Source organism: Herpailurus yagouaroundi, unplaced genomic scaffold (genome assembly GCF_014898765.1).
Source record: "Herpailurus yagouaroundi ecotype Mexico unplaced genomic scaffold, PumYag 142, whole genome shotgun sequence".
Taxonomy (NCBI): Eukaryota; Metazoa; Chordata; class Mammalia; order Carnivora; family Felidae; genus Herpailurus; species Herpailurus yagouaroundi.
The window spans coordinates 54,457,632-54,475,424 of NW_024412397.1; the positions used below are offsets into that span (position 1 = coordinate 54,457,632).

Here is a 17,793-nt window from a genome sequence, read left to right on the forward strand (position 1 = left end):
AAAATTTACCACCCTAAAATTGCCACAAGAATTTTTTTTAATGTTTATTTATTTTTGAGAGAGAGACAGAGAGAGAGAGAGCAAGTGAGGAAGGAGCAGAGAGAGAGGGAGACACAGAATCTGAAGCAGGCTTCAGGTTCTTCAGCACAGAGCCCAACACGGGGCTCAAACCCATAAACTGCGAGATTATGACCTGAGCTGAAGTCAGATACTTAACCGACTGAGCCACCCAGGTGCCCCACAATAATTTTTTATAATTTTTTAAAAAGCTTTCTTTTCTTTAAAAAAAAATTTGTTTTTAATGCTTATTTTTGAGAGAGAGAAACACAGAGTGTGAGTGAGGGAGGGACAGAGAGAGAGGGAGACACAGAATCTGAAGCAGGCGCCAGGCTCCTAGCTGTCAGCACAAAGCTGGACGCAGGGCTTGAACCCATGAACCCCAACACTATGACCTGAGACAAAGTCAGACACTTAACCGACTGAGCCACCCCGACACCCCTATAAAAGCTTTCTCATTTCTGGGGCATCTGGATTCTCTCTCCCTCTCCCTCTGCCCCCCCTCTGCTCATGGGTGTGCTCTTTCTGTCTCTCAAAAATAAATAAACATTATTTATTTATTAACATTTTTTGATTATTTATTTATTTTTGAGAGAGAGAAAGACAGAGCATGAGCAGGGGAGGGGTAGAGGGAAAGAGACACCCAGAATCCGAAGCAGACTCCAGGCTCTGAGCTGTCAGCACAGAGCCCGACGTGGGGCTCAAACTCACGAACTGCAAGATCATGAATGACCTGAGCGGTGAGTGGAAGTCTGGCACTTAACAGACTGAGCCACCCACGCGCCCCTAAATAAACGGTTTTTTAAAAATGGCTTTCTCAGGTCACGATCTCACGGTCCGTGAGTTCGAGCCCCGCGTCAGGCTCTGGGCTGATGGCTCAGAGCCTGGAGCCTGTTTCTGATTCTGTGTCTCCCTCTCTCTCTGCCCCTCCCCCGTTCATGCTCTGTCTCTCTCTGTCCCAAAAGAAATAAATAAACGTTGAAAAAAAAATTTTTAAAAATGGCTTTCTCATTTCTAATATTGTTGAATTTTGTTTTCCCTGTCAATCAGACTTATTTTTTTTCCCCAAAGAACTGATTTTGTATCAGTCTGACTTTAGCTGTTTTGCTGTTGCTCTGTTTTATCTTCCAATGCATTTATCTCTACTTTCATCATTAGTAATTCCTTCTAATTTATTGTTCTTATCTAGTTTTGTGAATTGAATGTTTTGTTTATGTTGCAGTATTGCTTAACTATGAAAGAACTTAGGGCTATGGATTCTGAGATCATAGGTATGGTCACAACCCACAGTGATGATTTATAGGACTCTCATCATTTATTTCACAACAATCTTGAATTTCCTCCTTCATCCAAATGTTATTTAGAATTTTTTTTAATAGTTTCAAGTGGTTAGCTTTTGTTATCTTAGTGTTAATTTCTAGTTTTAATACATAACAGTTGGGAACCATGACTGTAATATCTCTTCTATGTGGAATCCATTAAAATTATCTCTGGAATTTTGACTTGAGATACGTCTCCCTAAAAATCTCTTCCTGAATATGCATTCATTCTGATTTCAAGGACATCAAAATAAAGTTTACAAAGTCTGAATATACTGAGTACATTTAAAGAAAAAACTGGGGAGCCTGGGTGGCTCAGTCGGTTAAGCGTCCGACTTCAGCTCAGGTCACGATCTCGCGGTCCCTGGGTTCCAGCCCGGCGTCGGGCTCTAGGCTGATGGCTCAGAGCCTGGAGCCTGCTTCCGATTCTGTGTCTCCCTCTCTCTCTGCCCCTCCCCGTTCATGCTCTGTCTCTCTCTGTCTCAAAAATAAATAAAAACGTTAAAAAAATTAAAAAAAAGAAAGAAAGAAAGAAAAAACTATTCATGACATTGTTAAAGAATGGCAAGGTACACTTTCTTCAGGGGGACTATTGTGATCGGCCGAGGGACCGCAGCAGGATTTGAAGTGTGGGAGAGAGATGGAGCTTAACTCCAAATGCAACACGAAAAAGTGGGAATCTATAGCCAAGAAGCAGGGTCGGGGGTTGTCAGTGGTGGAAAATTACAGAGAGAAAACCTCAGGGATGCGAGAAAGCCTCACAGGGACCTTGATAAAGGCAGGCCAGGTTGATCAGACATCACTGGGGGATGACAGAGGATGAAGAACATGATCAGATATCCAGGGGATTCTGGCTAAACCGATTTAGCAGGATTCTCACTGAAATGGGGTGAGAAGATGCAAAGATCGACACAGAAGTATAAAAGTCGAGGCCTAGTCAGGAGAATTCAGAGCAGCCTGACCACAGTCTGGTCAAGGACAGACTCATTATCCATACTATCTGCACAGCTTTCCTTCATTGGTTTAAGTCCAGTGATTACAAATCAAAGATGATGTGACCTCTTTATTTCTCAAGGCCCTCTTTTAATTAATAGTAACAACTCACTTGGTTTGTATCATTCCGAAGGACTTGGCTTGGCAGTCAGACTCATCTTTTTACATGGGCCATAACACATATTCTGTACATTTGGACAGGCATTACAGGAAATAAGTAAGTAAATCTTAGGAGCACCATCTCAAATAACTAAATTTTCATTTATTTTTAATTCAGAAAATGAGAAAACAATCACATGTTATGCAATGTGAAGATTAAGCTTCAAGGTCTTTTAGGTTGTTTTACAACGTAAGTTAAATGGTCATGGAGGGAAGTCAGAACCTAACATCTGGAGGTGGAGGGGTCAAGGTCTAAAGCTACTACGTGAAACTCATCTGGAGCTGAAGATTACTCTCGAGAGACTAAAAGATGGTGTAACCTCCCACTGCTACTGGCTACCTTTGGGGAAGGGAGTAGGAATCAGAAGTAGAAAGAAGAAGTACATGGGATGCCTGGGAGGCTCAGTTAGTTAGGCGTCCGACTTCAGCTCAAGTCATGATCTTGCAGTTCGTGGGTTCAGGCCCCACGTCCGGCTCTGTGATGACAGTTCAGAGCCTGGAGCCTCTTCAGATTCTGTGTCTGATTCTGTCTCTCTGCCTCCCCTGCTCGTGTTCTGTCTCTCTCTGTCTCTCAACAATAAATAAATATTAAAAAAATTTTTTTAAAAACAAGAAGTACAGAATATTTTGTTCTATATACTTTCATACTTAATGAATCCCCTTTACAACAACAACACCATATGCATATATTACTTATTTTGTAATTTGAAGGAAAAAAAATTACCCTTAATGTTACCCTTGACTTTTTAGAAGACATACAACTTTGCTGTAAACCTGAAGCAACCAGTTACCCTCTTCCCATCCGCCCACCACTAGACCACCAGAAAAAGCACCGGATAAAGTAGTTGACTTGAGTTTTGGAGCCATATTATAAAAAAATACATACTTCAAGATATTCTAGAATCATATTTCGTTCCATGAGATGTTCCCACTAGAACAGCATGGGAACCACGACTACAAATTCACCCTACCCATCTTAAGCTTTTTAATACACTTGCTCATGGTTTATTTATTTATTTATTGGACAAAGTGCCTTTTTCGGGTAACTTACTTATTGTCCAGCAGCTCCAGGCCCATATTCTGTATCCCTCTGCTCTGTGGCACGGAGGCCAGGAATCGGCAACTACATTTCCCAGGCTTCGGTGCTGGCCAGCTTCGAGTTATATTCTCACAATGGAAGGTGGGAGGAGAGAAGGGACTTTCTTCCTATTTCCACCTCCTGTGGGCAGTGCTCCGGCCTGAGTGCACAGCTTTCAGCTGCTTTGGCTCAGGCACCAGATGCACTGCTCCCTGGCATGTCCCAGCACCAGCTGACCACACCTGCCTCGGTGGTCCGAGGCTGGCTACAGTGGGGACTCTCCCCTGAGCTCCTAAATTCTGGGAACCCCACCTTTCCCTTTTTGCTCCCTTAGTTCTGGTTGGCACTGGTAATTGCTTAGTCCATCCCAGTATTGCTCTTTCAGCCTTTCCAACATTATGTATCAGACTGCCTCTGTTTGATAACTGAGCATGGTTTCTATTTTCCCGAGTGGGATTCTAACAGGTTCCACATGGCTATACTCACGTCAATGAAAAATGCTTAGAGTGGCAGCCAAAGTAGGATGCTGCAGCTTTACTGTATGGGGTAGTAGCAAAATTACCCAATGGAACTCTTCCTGAAGATGCATGGTAGCTATTTCCCATAAGAACTATGATCCTCAAGGCAGAAAGAAAGCGAGAAAGAAAGGAGTCCGGGGTCTCAAGGATGGGAATGGAGGGCATTGTACGCTGTGCTCCAGCCCCACGCCACCTATCTAAACCCACAGCTGATTTGTATCAAAGTGTTGTCATCTTCCAAGGCTCAGTCATTGTATGTACATTTATCTTTGTGACCTTGACACCCTTAGATCCCCAAATAGACAAATGTCACCACTCTTACATAGTACCTAGGGTAATCCACTTAAATTTATGAAGCAACTCTCAAAATGTTTAAAGAAATTGCAAAGTAATTACATCTCCATCCTGAAAAAATTAAGGAAGCCCTTGGCAGATGATAACATTTCAGCATATTTGGCTAATTATGGTTTGAAGGGAAGGGAAGGTTAATAATAACAACTGAATCTAATATTTGTTGGGCCCACTACACTTCGAGCCTTACGTATATTATATCAGTCCATTTTTACTACATCCTATAAGGTACCCTGTGGAATAGTGACCGTTACTGCCAATTTCCAGATGAGGAAACTGGAAATATTACGTATTTGGCCTAAACTCACACAGGTTGCAAAGTAAATGATTTTAGTATTAACTATTCGTCATGGATTAAATTCAAAATGTTGGGAAAGGTTTGGAAACTCTGACCCTAAAGAAGTAAATGGTGGGAAAGAGTCCAAGATCCTGGTGTTCTACGTTTTGGGGATTAAGATTTAACTTAGAGAAAAGTGTAATGAAATTTGGTGACTATTTTACGCCTTGAATTTGTACTTATTTATTATTCTCCATCAAAGAAGTGGTGTAGCATGGTCACATTAACCATCAAGGTCCAATCTAGGCTCTGTCAACATAGGATGTGTGGCCTTGGGCAAGTCACTCAACCTCTCTGTGTCCTCATGTATACTGTAGAGATGGTAATCCCACTTATGCCCCAGGGTTGTTGTAAGGGTAGATGAGACCACCACATCAAGTACTTAATACTTCCATATAATGTCTACAGTAGTGAACGGCATGAATGGAGGAAAAGGTAGAGCCATTTTTTCACTCACTAGAATATTCAAACATTTAAGAAGCGCGATGGTCTCTGAAACAAAACTCTTCTCCCCAACACTATATGTGGATTTCAGAGTAGTTCTATCTTACTGGGTGAAACTAACAACACAATATTTGGTGGATTTCATGTGTATGAATGCTTTATTCTGAGTAAGAATTATTTGGAGAAAAACCTCTGAGACCAATGGGCAGACCTGGGAGGTGATTAAGATAGATAAATAGATAGAAGCTTTTATTTTTTTTTTTTTAATTTTTTTTTTTAAGTTTATTTATTTTTGGGACAGAGAGAGACAGAGCATGAACGGGGAAGGGGCAGAGAGAGAGGAGACACAGAATCGGAAACAGGCTCCAGGCTCCGAGCCATCTGCCCAGAGCCTGACGCGGGGCTCGAACTCACGGACCGCGAGATCGTGACCTGGCTGAAGTTGGACGCTTAACCTACTGCGCCACCCAGGCGCCCCGAAGCTTTTAAATAAAATGAACAGTAAGACTGACAAACAACTATCTTTTTTTTTTTCTAGGATTTTATTTTTAACTGATCTCCACACCCCACATGGGGTTGGAACTCATGGCTCTGAGATCAAGAGTCATGTGCTCTACCAACTGAGCCAGCCAATAATTGTCTGTAAAATATGCTATTTTTAAGTGCAAAATGGCAAGATGTATAATAGCCTGAGGTATATACTAACCTCTGGGTAAAAAAGGAGAACAAATCAAAATATGTATTTGCTTGAATATGCACAAAATAGGTCTGTATGAGATGCAAATATTGGTTGTATTAATTTCTTCCTGCAAAGAGAACTGATGGGCTATTAAATAAGAATGGGCGTTGGGTGGGGAGTGCCTGCGTGGCTAGTTAGTTAAGTGTCTGATTCTAGAGTTCGGCTCCAGTCATGATCTCACGGTCATGGGATTGAGCCCTGTGACCGGCTCCGCACTGAGTGTGGAGCCCACTTAGGATTCTCTCTCTCTCTCTCTCTCTCTCTCTCTCTCTCTCTCTTTCTCTCTCTGCCCCTCCCTGTTTGCATGCTCTCTCTCCCTCTCTCTCAAAAAATAAACGTTAAAAAAATAAGAATGGCAGGGAGACTAGTCACTGAATGCCTTTTTATAACCTTTGAATTTTTAGCCAGAGGAATATATAATCGATTGAGAAATGATGTAAAATACAGAAGAAACTGAACATTAAGGAAGTAGAAGAAAACTAACATGACTGGGTGCCAGTTATGTGCCAGATAAGGAAGGTTAATTTTTCTTTTATCCTGGGTAAAATATACACAAAATGAATCCTTCATCTTAACCCCTTCTCAGTGTGCAGTGCCCACAGCATTAAGTACATTCACGTTGTTGTGCGACCATCACCATCATCCACGTCCAGACTTCTTCCATCGTCCCAAATGGAAATTCTGGACCCCCCGGGAAGCTGAAATTTGTAAACTCAATCCTCAAAATAATCCTGTGGGGGACAGTTAAGGAAACAGGCTCAGGAAGATCACGTCATGCGCCTGGGACAACACGGAATGCCGGCCTCTGCTCTTCCTTACTCCTTCAAAGCTTTTGGGCAGTAGGGAGAGCAGTTAGTTCCTGGGGGGAGGCAGGGGCAGGCATGGGGGTGGAGGCTGGCTTTGGGCATGTGCCTCCTGCTGTGTCGCCTAGTATCATGCACCAATGCCACAAGTTCTTTTAGGAAACTTGACAATGTGCGCTATGGCAACCTGTAGGTTATATATATATATATATAAAAGCATTTGACTCATTGCTACTAGACAAATATTGCCCTTTAGAAGTGCACTCTGCAGAATGCACTGTGAAAATAAATCATCGTGAAAACCTACCCCACGCCTGGTTGTTAGATGTGCCTTAGAGTTGGTTCATTGTGAATAGATTTATTGGCCACCACGTCAGGAAGTTATTATTCAAAGGGCACCTGCATGATATGGCACAACAAAAAAGGGAGAAAAGAATGACTCTTCTCCATTGAGAGAAGGAAATTTCTAGCTGGGTAAGCCAAGCTGAACAGATGTGAAAAACAAGAGTCGGCTTGATCTTATCTCTGAGCAGCAGAAAACTCTGGGCTGAACTGAGAAGCCTGCTGAATTATCTACCATTTTTTGAAATGCATGATTAAATAACCAACAATTATGCTGAGACTAATGCACATTCTTTGCTCATGATGCTGTGGTGTGAGTGATCGCTTTCTACATGACCAGTCACTTTGGTCTTCCTCTCCCTCACTCCCACATGTATGAGAAGTGATTCACGTTTTTGTTCTCATGTGGTTCCTCAACAGTGCTGAACATACTGTAACACAAACCCATAACCCAGGTCATTCTTGGATGTCCACTCCTTTTTTGAGAATCAAAACGTGCATTAGGAATTGAGGGCACTTTGTGTTTGATTGTGTTTGTTTAATTGTCCTAATGCTTTGAGTCACACATTCAATTTAGAGAACAAAAAATAATCTAACTTAGAGAACAAAAATAATCTAATAACGCCCACAGACAAAATATCTTCATGATTTTTAAATTCACATTTAACAATGTAGGAGTTCCAGAGCCAATCATTTGAAACTCTGGTCCCGCACGCGGCTCTGTCGTCCAAAAGGGGCAGACGGCACATCTTCTGGAAAAACAATAGTGTTACATTTCTTGAATTTTGGGTCCCTATTTCAAAGGACAGAAAGGGAGGCTGTTACCTGTATCCCAATGGAAAGGCATCGATTTTTCTTAAAGTGATCCTTCTTCCTGTCCTCTGTGGTGACAGTGGCTATGGTGGTCGTGGTAGTGACAGTGGCAGGGTTGTTGCTCATGTGTTGACTTGCAGGGCCGTGGATCTGGGCATTTGCAGCTTCGATGGCGGCTGTCAGAGCCTTCATACTGTCCAGGCTCTCCGTGGAGTTGCTCAGTCCAGACTGGCTGATAATATCTCCTCGCTGGCCCTGTCCATCCATGTAGGCATCCTGGGCAGACTCTGTGCTACTCTGGGCTGTGATAGAAATGAAAGGTTTCGTGGTAGTTCTGGGTGGGACTGGAGGTGGTGTCTTCTTATATGTTGTAATGCAAGATGACACTGGAAGACAGTGAAAACAAAGACACTGTGATTTCTGTGTGGGTTTTAATTTCTGTATTGTAACTAACATCCACTGAGAATCAGGGCACATGAAACACACGAAGACATTGAACATGAAAACAAGTCCATTGATTGAGTAAGTGAGATCCCTGCTTAGAGGGGATATTTGGGCCTCCTATGAGGTGACATACCCAGAAGACTGAGGGGGAAAAAGACTGAAAAACACCAACCTCTGAAATGGAAGTTTCTGAAATGGAAATTAAATGAATCAATATAAAATAGCCATCTGTAGAAATCTTCACAGGCAACAGTACACCCAGAGAGATAATACATGTGTAGATAAACCCAGGGTAGTGTCTGCCTTCTCAGGAATATATTAAATACAGCTAATGTTAAACAAGGTAACTCATTGGAGAAGATTGCGGTGTTTGATAATAAACATTGAAAAAGGAAGGAGGAAAACAAGAGTTGTGAGCAAGTGTGATCTAATCCTAACAACAGTGGGAAGCACGGGGTGGGGGGTGGGGGTGGTGGGGGGAGCTGTTGGGGGTGGCTGACTCAGCTGTCTCAGCTTCCTGGAGCTCTGGTTTACTGGCACTTGGTTTCTTCCTTTCTTTCTCCCTCCCTCCTGTCTCTCCCTCTTTTCCTTCCTGTCTTTGTCTCTTTTCTCCCTCCAGCCCTCTTCTTTCTCCCTTCCTTCCTTCCTTCCTTCCTTCCTTCCTTCCTTCCTTCCTTCCTTCCTTCCTCTGGATAGATGCGCACTATAGAAACTACTCTTCTGAATTTTTTTGTTGTTGTTTCTGAGCTGAGCTATCTTCTAAGAGGGAATATACTGCACAAAAGTCTCCTCTATTATAGTCTCCCTTGTTTCCAAATCTGTGTTGGGGGGTGAAGTGTGTGGGTAGCTTATAGGAGACTAGTCCCTAAAATTCTGTCCTTCAAGACAACTTAACCAACTTAGGGGCCTGTGTCTGTGCAGAAAAGTGTCCTTTCTGGACTTGTGCAATTTAGTTGAGGTCCCCCCTGAGGCTCTGGCTAAAGTGGCCTCTGGTCTTCTCTCCAACTCCCTGATTATAACTCTGAGGTTATGTGAAGAAGCCTTACACACTGGTTTTCAGCCTTGTATTTGTGGAGCATGATGTACAAAATACAGATCAAAAAGAATGTTAAGGTTTTCAAGTGAATTCCCTGCCAGAAAAGAACAATTCCTTAACCAACTTTCTAAAGACTTTTGTTAAGTCATCTTTAAAAATGATTCAAATTGGGGCTCCTGGGTGGCTCAGTTGGTTAAGCAACCCACTCTTCTTGGCTCAAGTTATGATCCCTCGGTTAGCAAGATGGAGCTGTGCACGGGGCTCTACACTGGTAGCGGGAAGTCTGCTTAGGATTCTCTCTCTCTCTCTCTCTCTCTCTCTCTCTCTCTCTCAAAAAAAAAAAAAAAAAGCTTTGAAAGATAAAAAATAATTTTAAAAAATGATTCCAACTATTGCGTTTCCATCACTTTCCCGGCGATGCGTTTTCCAGTCACAGCAAATGGTCACTCCTTTCGCCAGATCAGCTACTCCCGACCATACAATCCCAGCTCTGGTTTGAGCCACCACTTTGGCCACTCACTAAATGAAATACTTGCTTTAATAGTTAGGATGTTTCCTGAGGCCACTCAAAGGAAGCATCCTATAAGGAACAACAAACAGAAGGATCTTATGATGCTGTGCTGCTGTTCTGCTGCCCTGTGATTTGGAGTAATTTCCTTAGTTGTGAAAGATATAAGGACAAAACTATTTTGCTATTTCCTAGGAATTACCTGATGCAACATGACAATATCATATATGCTCTGGAAGTGGTGGTAATGTCAACAATATAAACGTAGCCACCACTCAGTGACCCAGGATGCATGATTGCCATTGGCTCACGCGGGGAAAGTCTTCCGCCTAAGCTTAGTGCATGAGCGATACATCCTTTAGTTTGAACAGAACTCAGCAATTCCCAGCCCAAGGTCCACAGCTTTTAGCTCAGGCGCTGGAGAGGTAATGCGACCAGTGGAGGCTCCCAGCGCCCGCCTGCAAGGGGCGGAGCCAGGAGCAGAGGCTGGTCTCAGGTTCTCCCACTGGGCTCCCTTGGAGCCTGGGGCTAAGTGTGCGAACGCGTGCATTGCTGATTTTTCACCTTGCCCAATTTAGTGTCGTGCCCTGCCCCCACCGTGGAGCTACCTCTTGTTTCCCAGGAAAGTTTGAAGGGATAACCCCTCTCTGTGATGCTGAGTCTCAGTTATTCATTGGAAGACAAGAGGGGGTTGATGACCATAAGGAGGATAAAATCAATCTCTCTGTTCGAATCTAGTGAAACCAGATCCTTTTATTACTTCTCCTAAGACAAGTTTTTACAGTGTGAACTCATTATTTTGTTGAAATAATGAGCAATGTTGTATCTTGCTCAGGACATGGGGCCCGCTAGTATTCCATATGGGTTGTTTACGGCTTGTTGTTGGCCAGCCTGCATCCTCTTTCAGTGTGGGTAATCCAAACTTCACGATGTAGCCAAGTAGAGTATTCTTTCATTTGCTGTGATTTACTGGAGACATCTTGCCATGATGTGATAAGTGTGATATGGGGAATATAGAAAGGAGGGTGTCACATTATTTCCAGTGTAGTGACAGGGTTTGGGGACACTCCCCAGGGCCAACTGCAATTTGGTGCCATCTGGTGGCTGTTGTCAGCTCCCCTTCCAGGTCAATAGGGTTCACTGAGTATTTTGATCAATGGGGACCTTCAGGATGGTAGCAGCAATGCTAGAAATCCACTAGGGTTAGATTGAACAGGGACAATCTTGGGGACATGGCTTTCACAACAGGCTGGCCAAGCCCCAATGCCCAAGGAGGTGAGATGTGAGATTGCCCACCTCCAATAAGGGGCTGAACAGAGGACGGGAATCATTTTGCTACGCGTTATATTCGAGGGGCTTCAGTTTGAGATTTCACTGCGGTGTGGAGCTTGGCACAATTCTGCTAGAGTTATCAGCGTTATACTCCAAGAAGCACCATCTATCAGTTATCAAATGGAAATTGAAAAGGAATGCCCATGTCTGCCGGAGAAGACAGGAGATCCAAGATACAACTCACACTTGCCACCACCTCCTTTCTTCTCATGCCTCAATTCGCTTGCATTCGAGACTGCTCCAGAAACTCATACAACCAAATCTCCAATTTTTCCTGGTTATCACTCTTTCATGGTTTTACAGGCTGGGCTCCAAATTCTTTCTTCTCTCCTGAGATTATTTTTTTCCTAATTCTACTCTCACGATTCAGCACCACAAATTTTAACGTTTAGTTATTTTTGAGAGAAAGAGAGGGAGCGCGCAAGCAGGGGAGAGGCAGAGAGAGAGGAAGACTGAAGCCGGCTCCAGGCTCCGAGCTGTCAGTACAGAGCCTGACGCTGGGCTCGAGCCCACACACTCTGAGATCCTAACCTGAGCTGAAGTCTGACGCTCAACCCACTGAGCCACCCAGGCGCCCCCACCATGAATAATTTAGAATCCACTGGAGTCTGAGTGCCAGGAGGGGTGCGGTAGAGTGAGGTTCTAGAAGGTGAAACACAGGTAAATAAATCTTGTTTGGTCAAGACAGAGAAAATGAGTGGCTTATATACCATAAGTGAAACCCTTCTCTTGTTTGAGAGCAACATTCTCAAAACCATGATTTAAAAAGGCAAGTACTCCTTTTATTCAGTGGGAACTTGAAAAGGAAATGATACTATATGTTAACCATCATTATTGTTGCTTTCCTTTGCCTGACAGGTTTATTTGTTCATTTCAAATAAAATGATTTTTTCCCCTTATTTAGATTCTGATGATTTATTACCCCAGCTCAAAGTTGGTGAAAGGACTCCCATATACAAGAGTCAGCAAGAGAGAAGCTACAGATTTTGATGCCATGCTTGCATTCAGAGGATACTGCGGAGAATAGAGACCAGAGACTGGTTTTTACATTGAGTTAAGAAAGTAGTGGAGGAGGATGAAGAGTCAGAGGAGAGGGAGGAGGAGGGGGAGGAGGAGGAGAAGAAGGAGGGGGGTGAGGAAGCCAGAAGAGGAAAAGGAGAAAGAGAAGTAAAAAAAAAAAAAAAAAAAAAAAAGAGAGAGAGAGAGATTGAAAACAAATTTCTATCCTATCTCAGCTTCCACCTGACTCTTCAATATTGTCTCCATTTGCATGGAAAGATAATGCTAGTGTTAAAAGCCTCGGGAAGGCCTGTGCCAATAATTATTTTTTTCTGTAGTAGTGAGAGTTTTCTGAACAAAATATGTAGACGTTCTTATCGCTCTGGTTAACCTTTGTGATCAAGAACACACCCGTGTTAAGTGGCCACAAAACAGATGTAGGATCAGACCATGTTTTGTATCTTCTTAATAATACAGTCTGATTGGCTAAGCTAATGGGTCACATACTATAAAGCTGCATTGAGGAATTATTTAGCACTTTCTGGTTACTGAATTTTAGAAACTCTCTTCTTTTTTTTAGTGTTTAGTTTATTTTTGAGACAGAGAGAGACACAACATGAATGGGGAAGGAGCAGAGAGAGAGAGACACACAGAATCCAAAGCAGGCTTCAGGCTCTGAGCTGTCAGCACAGCGCCTGACGCGGGGCTTGAACTCACAAACCCATGAGATCGTGACCTGAGCTGAAGTCAGACGTTTAACCGACTGAGCCACCCAGGCACCCCTAGAAACTCTTTCAAATATAACAACAAGCCCATAAGAACTACAGATAAAACCACAAAAGGACAACAAAAGAATTCCAAAATATACATGTACATAAAGTTGTACACTAGTCAAAAGATACCTTTATTTAATGTTTATATATTTTTTAGAGAGAGAGAGACAGAGAGAGAGCGAGCAACTGGGGGAAAGGCAGACAGAGAGGTTGACACAAAATCCGAAGCAAGCTCCAGGCTCTGAGCTGTCAGCACAGAGCCCAATGCAGGGCTCAAACTCATGAACCATGAGATCATGATCTGAGTGGAAGTCTGACGCCATACCAACTGAGCCACCTAGGCACCCCAAGATATCTTGTTGATGTAAACAAGTTATTCTAAGATATTATTAACCACAAAGCTAGCTGTGATTTGATCTGCCTTTAGTGGTGGCAGGCTTCTACACCGAAGTCATTGTCAAAGCAATCTTGGATTTGCTGAGTTGTATCAGATGGTCTGCTCTTACTGAGCTGAAGGCCACCAAAGAGAGAAGGCCTGCCTCAACCTACTTTCTGGTTTTTGTTGAGGGCAAAGGTTTTCTGATTTGGGTGATTTGGTCCAGCCAACCACAGTTTAACAAGCCCTCAAAAGGAGATTTAAAAAAAATCAAATGGGTTTAACAGTGGGGTGCTGGACCTGGCTCTTACCAGCTTGATAGTTAATTGTGCATGTCTCTTCCCAAGTCTGTATGTAGTGATATTTCATTGATAGCTTGAAACCGACCTTGGTGTGAATGTTTACACGATGGAAATTAGGAAATACTACCCCTGCCTTAGAGAGACAGTTATTAAGCATTTCCAGCACACCTGTGTGCATAGAGGGGCACTATTCGAAGTATGGTCCACAGACAGGGATCGATTCACAAACTATTTGGTGACTGTTTGGTGAGATATGCCATGAAAATCAAAGAATAGCTTTTAGAAACTTGTACAGCAATTCTAAGGACTATCTCATTGGTTGAATCTAACAAAAAGAAGATGGGTGCCCCGTTTTTTAAATCTCCTTTTTCTAGTGATTCATTTTATTGCATTTTTACCAAAATATTGATCTGCAATGGATCGGACATCAAACAAACAAACAAACAAATCCATCACTAGAGATAGTTTGAGAAGCACTGACAGGAAACATTTGCACATCCAGTGGACAGGGCAGAGGTGGTGTGTAAGGATTAAGAACGTATTAGGGAAATAACTTGAAACTACAGGCTATTTTAGAAAGCAGAATGACGTGAAGAGGCTAAAAGAAAAAAAAGAAACGTGGAAGGATGTAAACTTAGGACATAGCGGGTCTACCGCACAAATACAAGATGGTGGTTTTTTTTTTTTTTAATTTTTTTTTCAACGTTTATTTATTTTTGGGACAGAGAGAGACAGAGCATGAACGGGGGAGGGGCAGAGAGAGAGGGAGACACGGAATCGGAAACAGGCTCCAGGCTCTGAGCCATCAGCCCAGAGCCCGACGCGGGGCTCGAACTCACGGACCGCGAGATCGTGACCTGGCTGAAGTCGGACGCTTAACCGACTGCGCCACCCAGGCGCCCCACAAGATTGTGGTTTTAACATCGGGTCAGTTGCCTATTTTGAAGAGGGTGTGTGTGAGTACAAGTGTGACATCTAGAACAACAGAAGGATGGTTGTGCTGTGTTTCATTCTGGGTTCTTTTCCTTAAGGGGGAAATTGCAGAGTGCTCTGGGGGAAAGAAAAGCCCTATCTTACAAGGAGTAGATTAAGGGAAGCAGATGTTTAGCTTGCAAGAGAAGGAAGACAGAAGGATTTCCAATGATCTCGAAGACTCTTGTGTAGAAGTTGGCGTGGACCAGTTCTCTATGATGCCCCATGGGAAACCACAAAGGCAAGAGCTCAGAGAGGCACTAAGAATAATTCTGTAACAGTCAGTTGTCCAAAGGTGGAATATGGAAACCTTGCTGGGTAGCAGGCTCTTGGTCTCTGGAGGTGTTTAGCACAGACCAGTTCATCCTTTGACTGGGAAGCTATCAAAATTGTACAACCATCTGGGGCACCTGGCTGGCTCGGTGCGATAAAGCATACAACCCTTGATTTGGGGGTTCGAGCCCCATGTTGGGTATAGACATTACTAAAAAAATAAATAAACTTAAAAAATAATATTTAAATAAATTAAAAATTGTATCACCATCTGATGGGGGCCAGAAGTAGATGGCAAGATTTCTTTCAAACCGGAGCTCCTGTGGTTTTAGGAATATTAATACAAGCTAGAAAAGAATTTGAGAAGTAGAGACTCCTTGAGAGGGAAGTGAAGTCAAGAGAGGAGGTCAGGGAGAGTTACCAACAAGGCTGTGTGGTAGCAATGACGAATGTTCTGGCATCCTGGGAATGCATTTTGGCACAGATGAGGGCAAGGCTGCTACTAAGAGAAATTTGCTGCTGCGGCTTTGCATCAAGTAGGCCCAGAAGTGCTGAACTGCCAGGGAACTGGAGGCGATGCTCCCCACGGTGATATGTCACACAGGCTGGACTCCCCCCACCCAGTGCTGGACACACCAGTGTTCTGGCTTGAGTCCTTCACAGGATAAAAGCACAAACACAGGTGAAAACAAAGATGATAAGATGGAACATTAGTCCAGACTTTTTTTTTTTTTTTTTAAAGGAAGCTCTACACCTAACGTGGGGCTTGAACTCACCACCCCAAGATCAAGAGTCACGTGGTCCACCAACTGGGCCAGCCAGGTGCGCCTTTAGTCCAGACTCTTTATTATTATTTTTATTTATTTATTTTGAGAGAGAGAAAGAGAGAGGAAGAGAGCGCGCGTGTGTGTGTGCACGTGTGCATGTGAGTGGGGGAGGGGTAGAGAGGGGGCCTGAGAGAGAGGGATAGAGAATCCCAAGCAGGCTCCCGGCTGTCAGTGCAGAGCCTGACAGGGGGCTCCATCCCAAGAACTGAGAAACGGAAATCAAGAGTCTGCAGGCTTAACTGACCGAGCCACCAGGTGCCCGCTGGTCCAGACTTTTGATGTGCTGTTAGATCAACCAAATCGCCAGAGAGTGAATCCTTACTCCGTTTCACACTGTGCTAAGAATTTAAGACATGGTCTCACGACAGAGGAAGCTCTCGCTATCCCCATTTGCTTGGGGCTAGCTTGGGGCTAGCCTAGACTGAGGCTCAGAGCAGGTAACTGAAGTGTCTATACAGCTACTAAGTAGTGGAGTTAGCATAACTCACCCCGCCCTCCCCCAAACCACCTCTATTCACCCACCATTAAACACCTTGTCCATGGGGCTCTGGGTGGCTCAGTCCCCTACCCACCTACTCTTGATTTTGGCTCAGGTCATGCTTTCACGGTTTGTGGGATCCAGCCCCCCACACCCCACTTCGTGCCCCCCCCCACCGCCACCTCGGGTTCTGAGCTGGCAGCTTGGGATTCTCTCTCTCTCTCCCTCCCTCTCTGCCTCCCCCCGCCCCCAAATAAATTAATAAACTAAAAAGAAACCACAAAAAACAAAAAACAAAACCACCTTGTCCAATAAAGCATAATGCTTCCCAGGAGAAAATGCCCCCAAACGGCCCCCAACACAGCAGTGTGCACCCTGTAGGAACCTGACAAAGGTGTGGAGAATGAATGAATTCGGAGTGGTCAACAAGGGGTGCACCGGCTGCGTCTTTAAAAACACTGCAAAAAGGGAGGAACTTCTTAAAACAAAATACACATGGAAAAATCGCTCCCTTGTTTCAAAATATTTACAGCTGAACATCTCCAGGCCACCCAAAGTGTGGTGGTCAGTGGTCCCGGCAGCGCCGCCTCCCGCTGAGAGGGCGGGGCTCCTGGGAGACGCACCCCGCTTCTGGCCGGCTCTCCCGGTTAGTGTTGGCCGGCGGGACGCGGCCGGGACAGCCGTTGCCACTAAAGCCATCCTCCACGGAAACCACAGAAGCCAGCTAACCTCTTCTCCGCCGAAGTAGAAAAAAAGCACGCTTGTGTGAGCGCGGAGGGGAAGGGCAGGGAATGTGGACAGAGAGGGAGGAGCGGTGTAATAACTCTTTAGTCATAAGACTTGCCAGTTGGTAGTTGCTAGTCTTCCAGACACTTCCTAATGCCAGACAAATGCCCCAAGCCTCGGCATGTCTGGCTTGGAGATCTATTCATCTGATAGCAGCCCGGCTCTTGCGGGAGAACAGAGGTCTGGGGCCCGCAGCGCTCGGCTTGCTAATCAAACACAACATTGTTCTCAGACGGAAGAATGGAAAGGTTTGTTTCAAAGTCCCAACTTTTTTTTTTTTTTTTTCTAAGAGGCACCCAAGTTGTTTTAACAAGTTGCTACAAAACTTGGGCTTCCTGAGGTGAGCCTGTTGCGCACAGAGCTTGTACTGTACCAAAATCCAGGGAGGGAGGGATCAGAGTTAGTCATTAAAAAAAAAAAAAAAAAAAAAGCCCCAGGCACTTCATGCCTGGAAATGATGTAACAGGCAGCCACTCCTCTGTTAGAACTACAACCAAACAATGCTCGGGCAATCCGCGGCAGCTGCTCTCCAAATGTCAGCGCCAGCCCGGTCCAAAGAGCTTGAAAGGCACCAAGCTGGAGGACTTTGTGCTGTACCTTTCTCGCCCACATTTTCCCCAAGCACTCCCAGGAACCTGGCAACAGGTAACGTGGCAACCTTCGCCTTGTAAAATGGCAAGTGGCATAATTTCAGAGAACAGATGGATGCATTTTTTTAAAGCCAGCTGCATCTG

At 44.1% G+C, this 17,793-nt stretch overlaps 1 protein-coding gene across 12 annotated transcripts in view; it reads right to left on the bottom strand.

The window, feature by feature from the left end:
* DLGAP1 (DLG associated protein 1) overlaps positions 1 to 17,793 on the bottom strand; it is an 898,848-nt gene that overhangs the window by 61,267 nt on the left and 819,788 nt on the right. For 9 of the 12 annotated variants that reach the window (XM_040479300.1, XM_040479301.1, XM_040479307.1 and 6 more), the window contains one exon: positions 7,966 to 8,339. In XM_040479300.1, coding sequence (XP_040335234.1) covers positions 7,966 to 8,339 — 374 coding nt within the window. The remainder of the gene's footprint in view (positions 1 to 7,965; positions 8,340 to 17,793) is intronic. The other 3 variants (XM_040479302.1, XM_040479303.1, XM_040479312.1) reach the window with 1 other exon arrangement.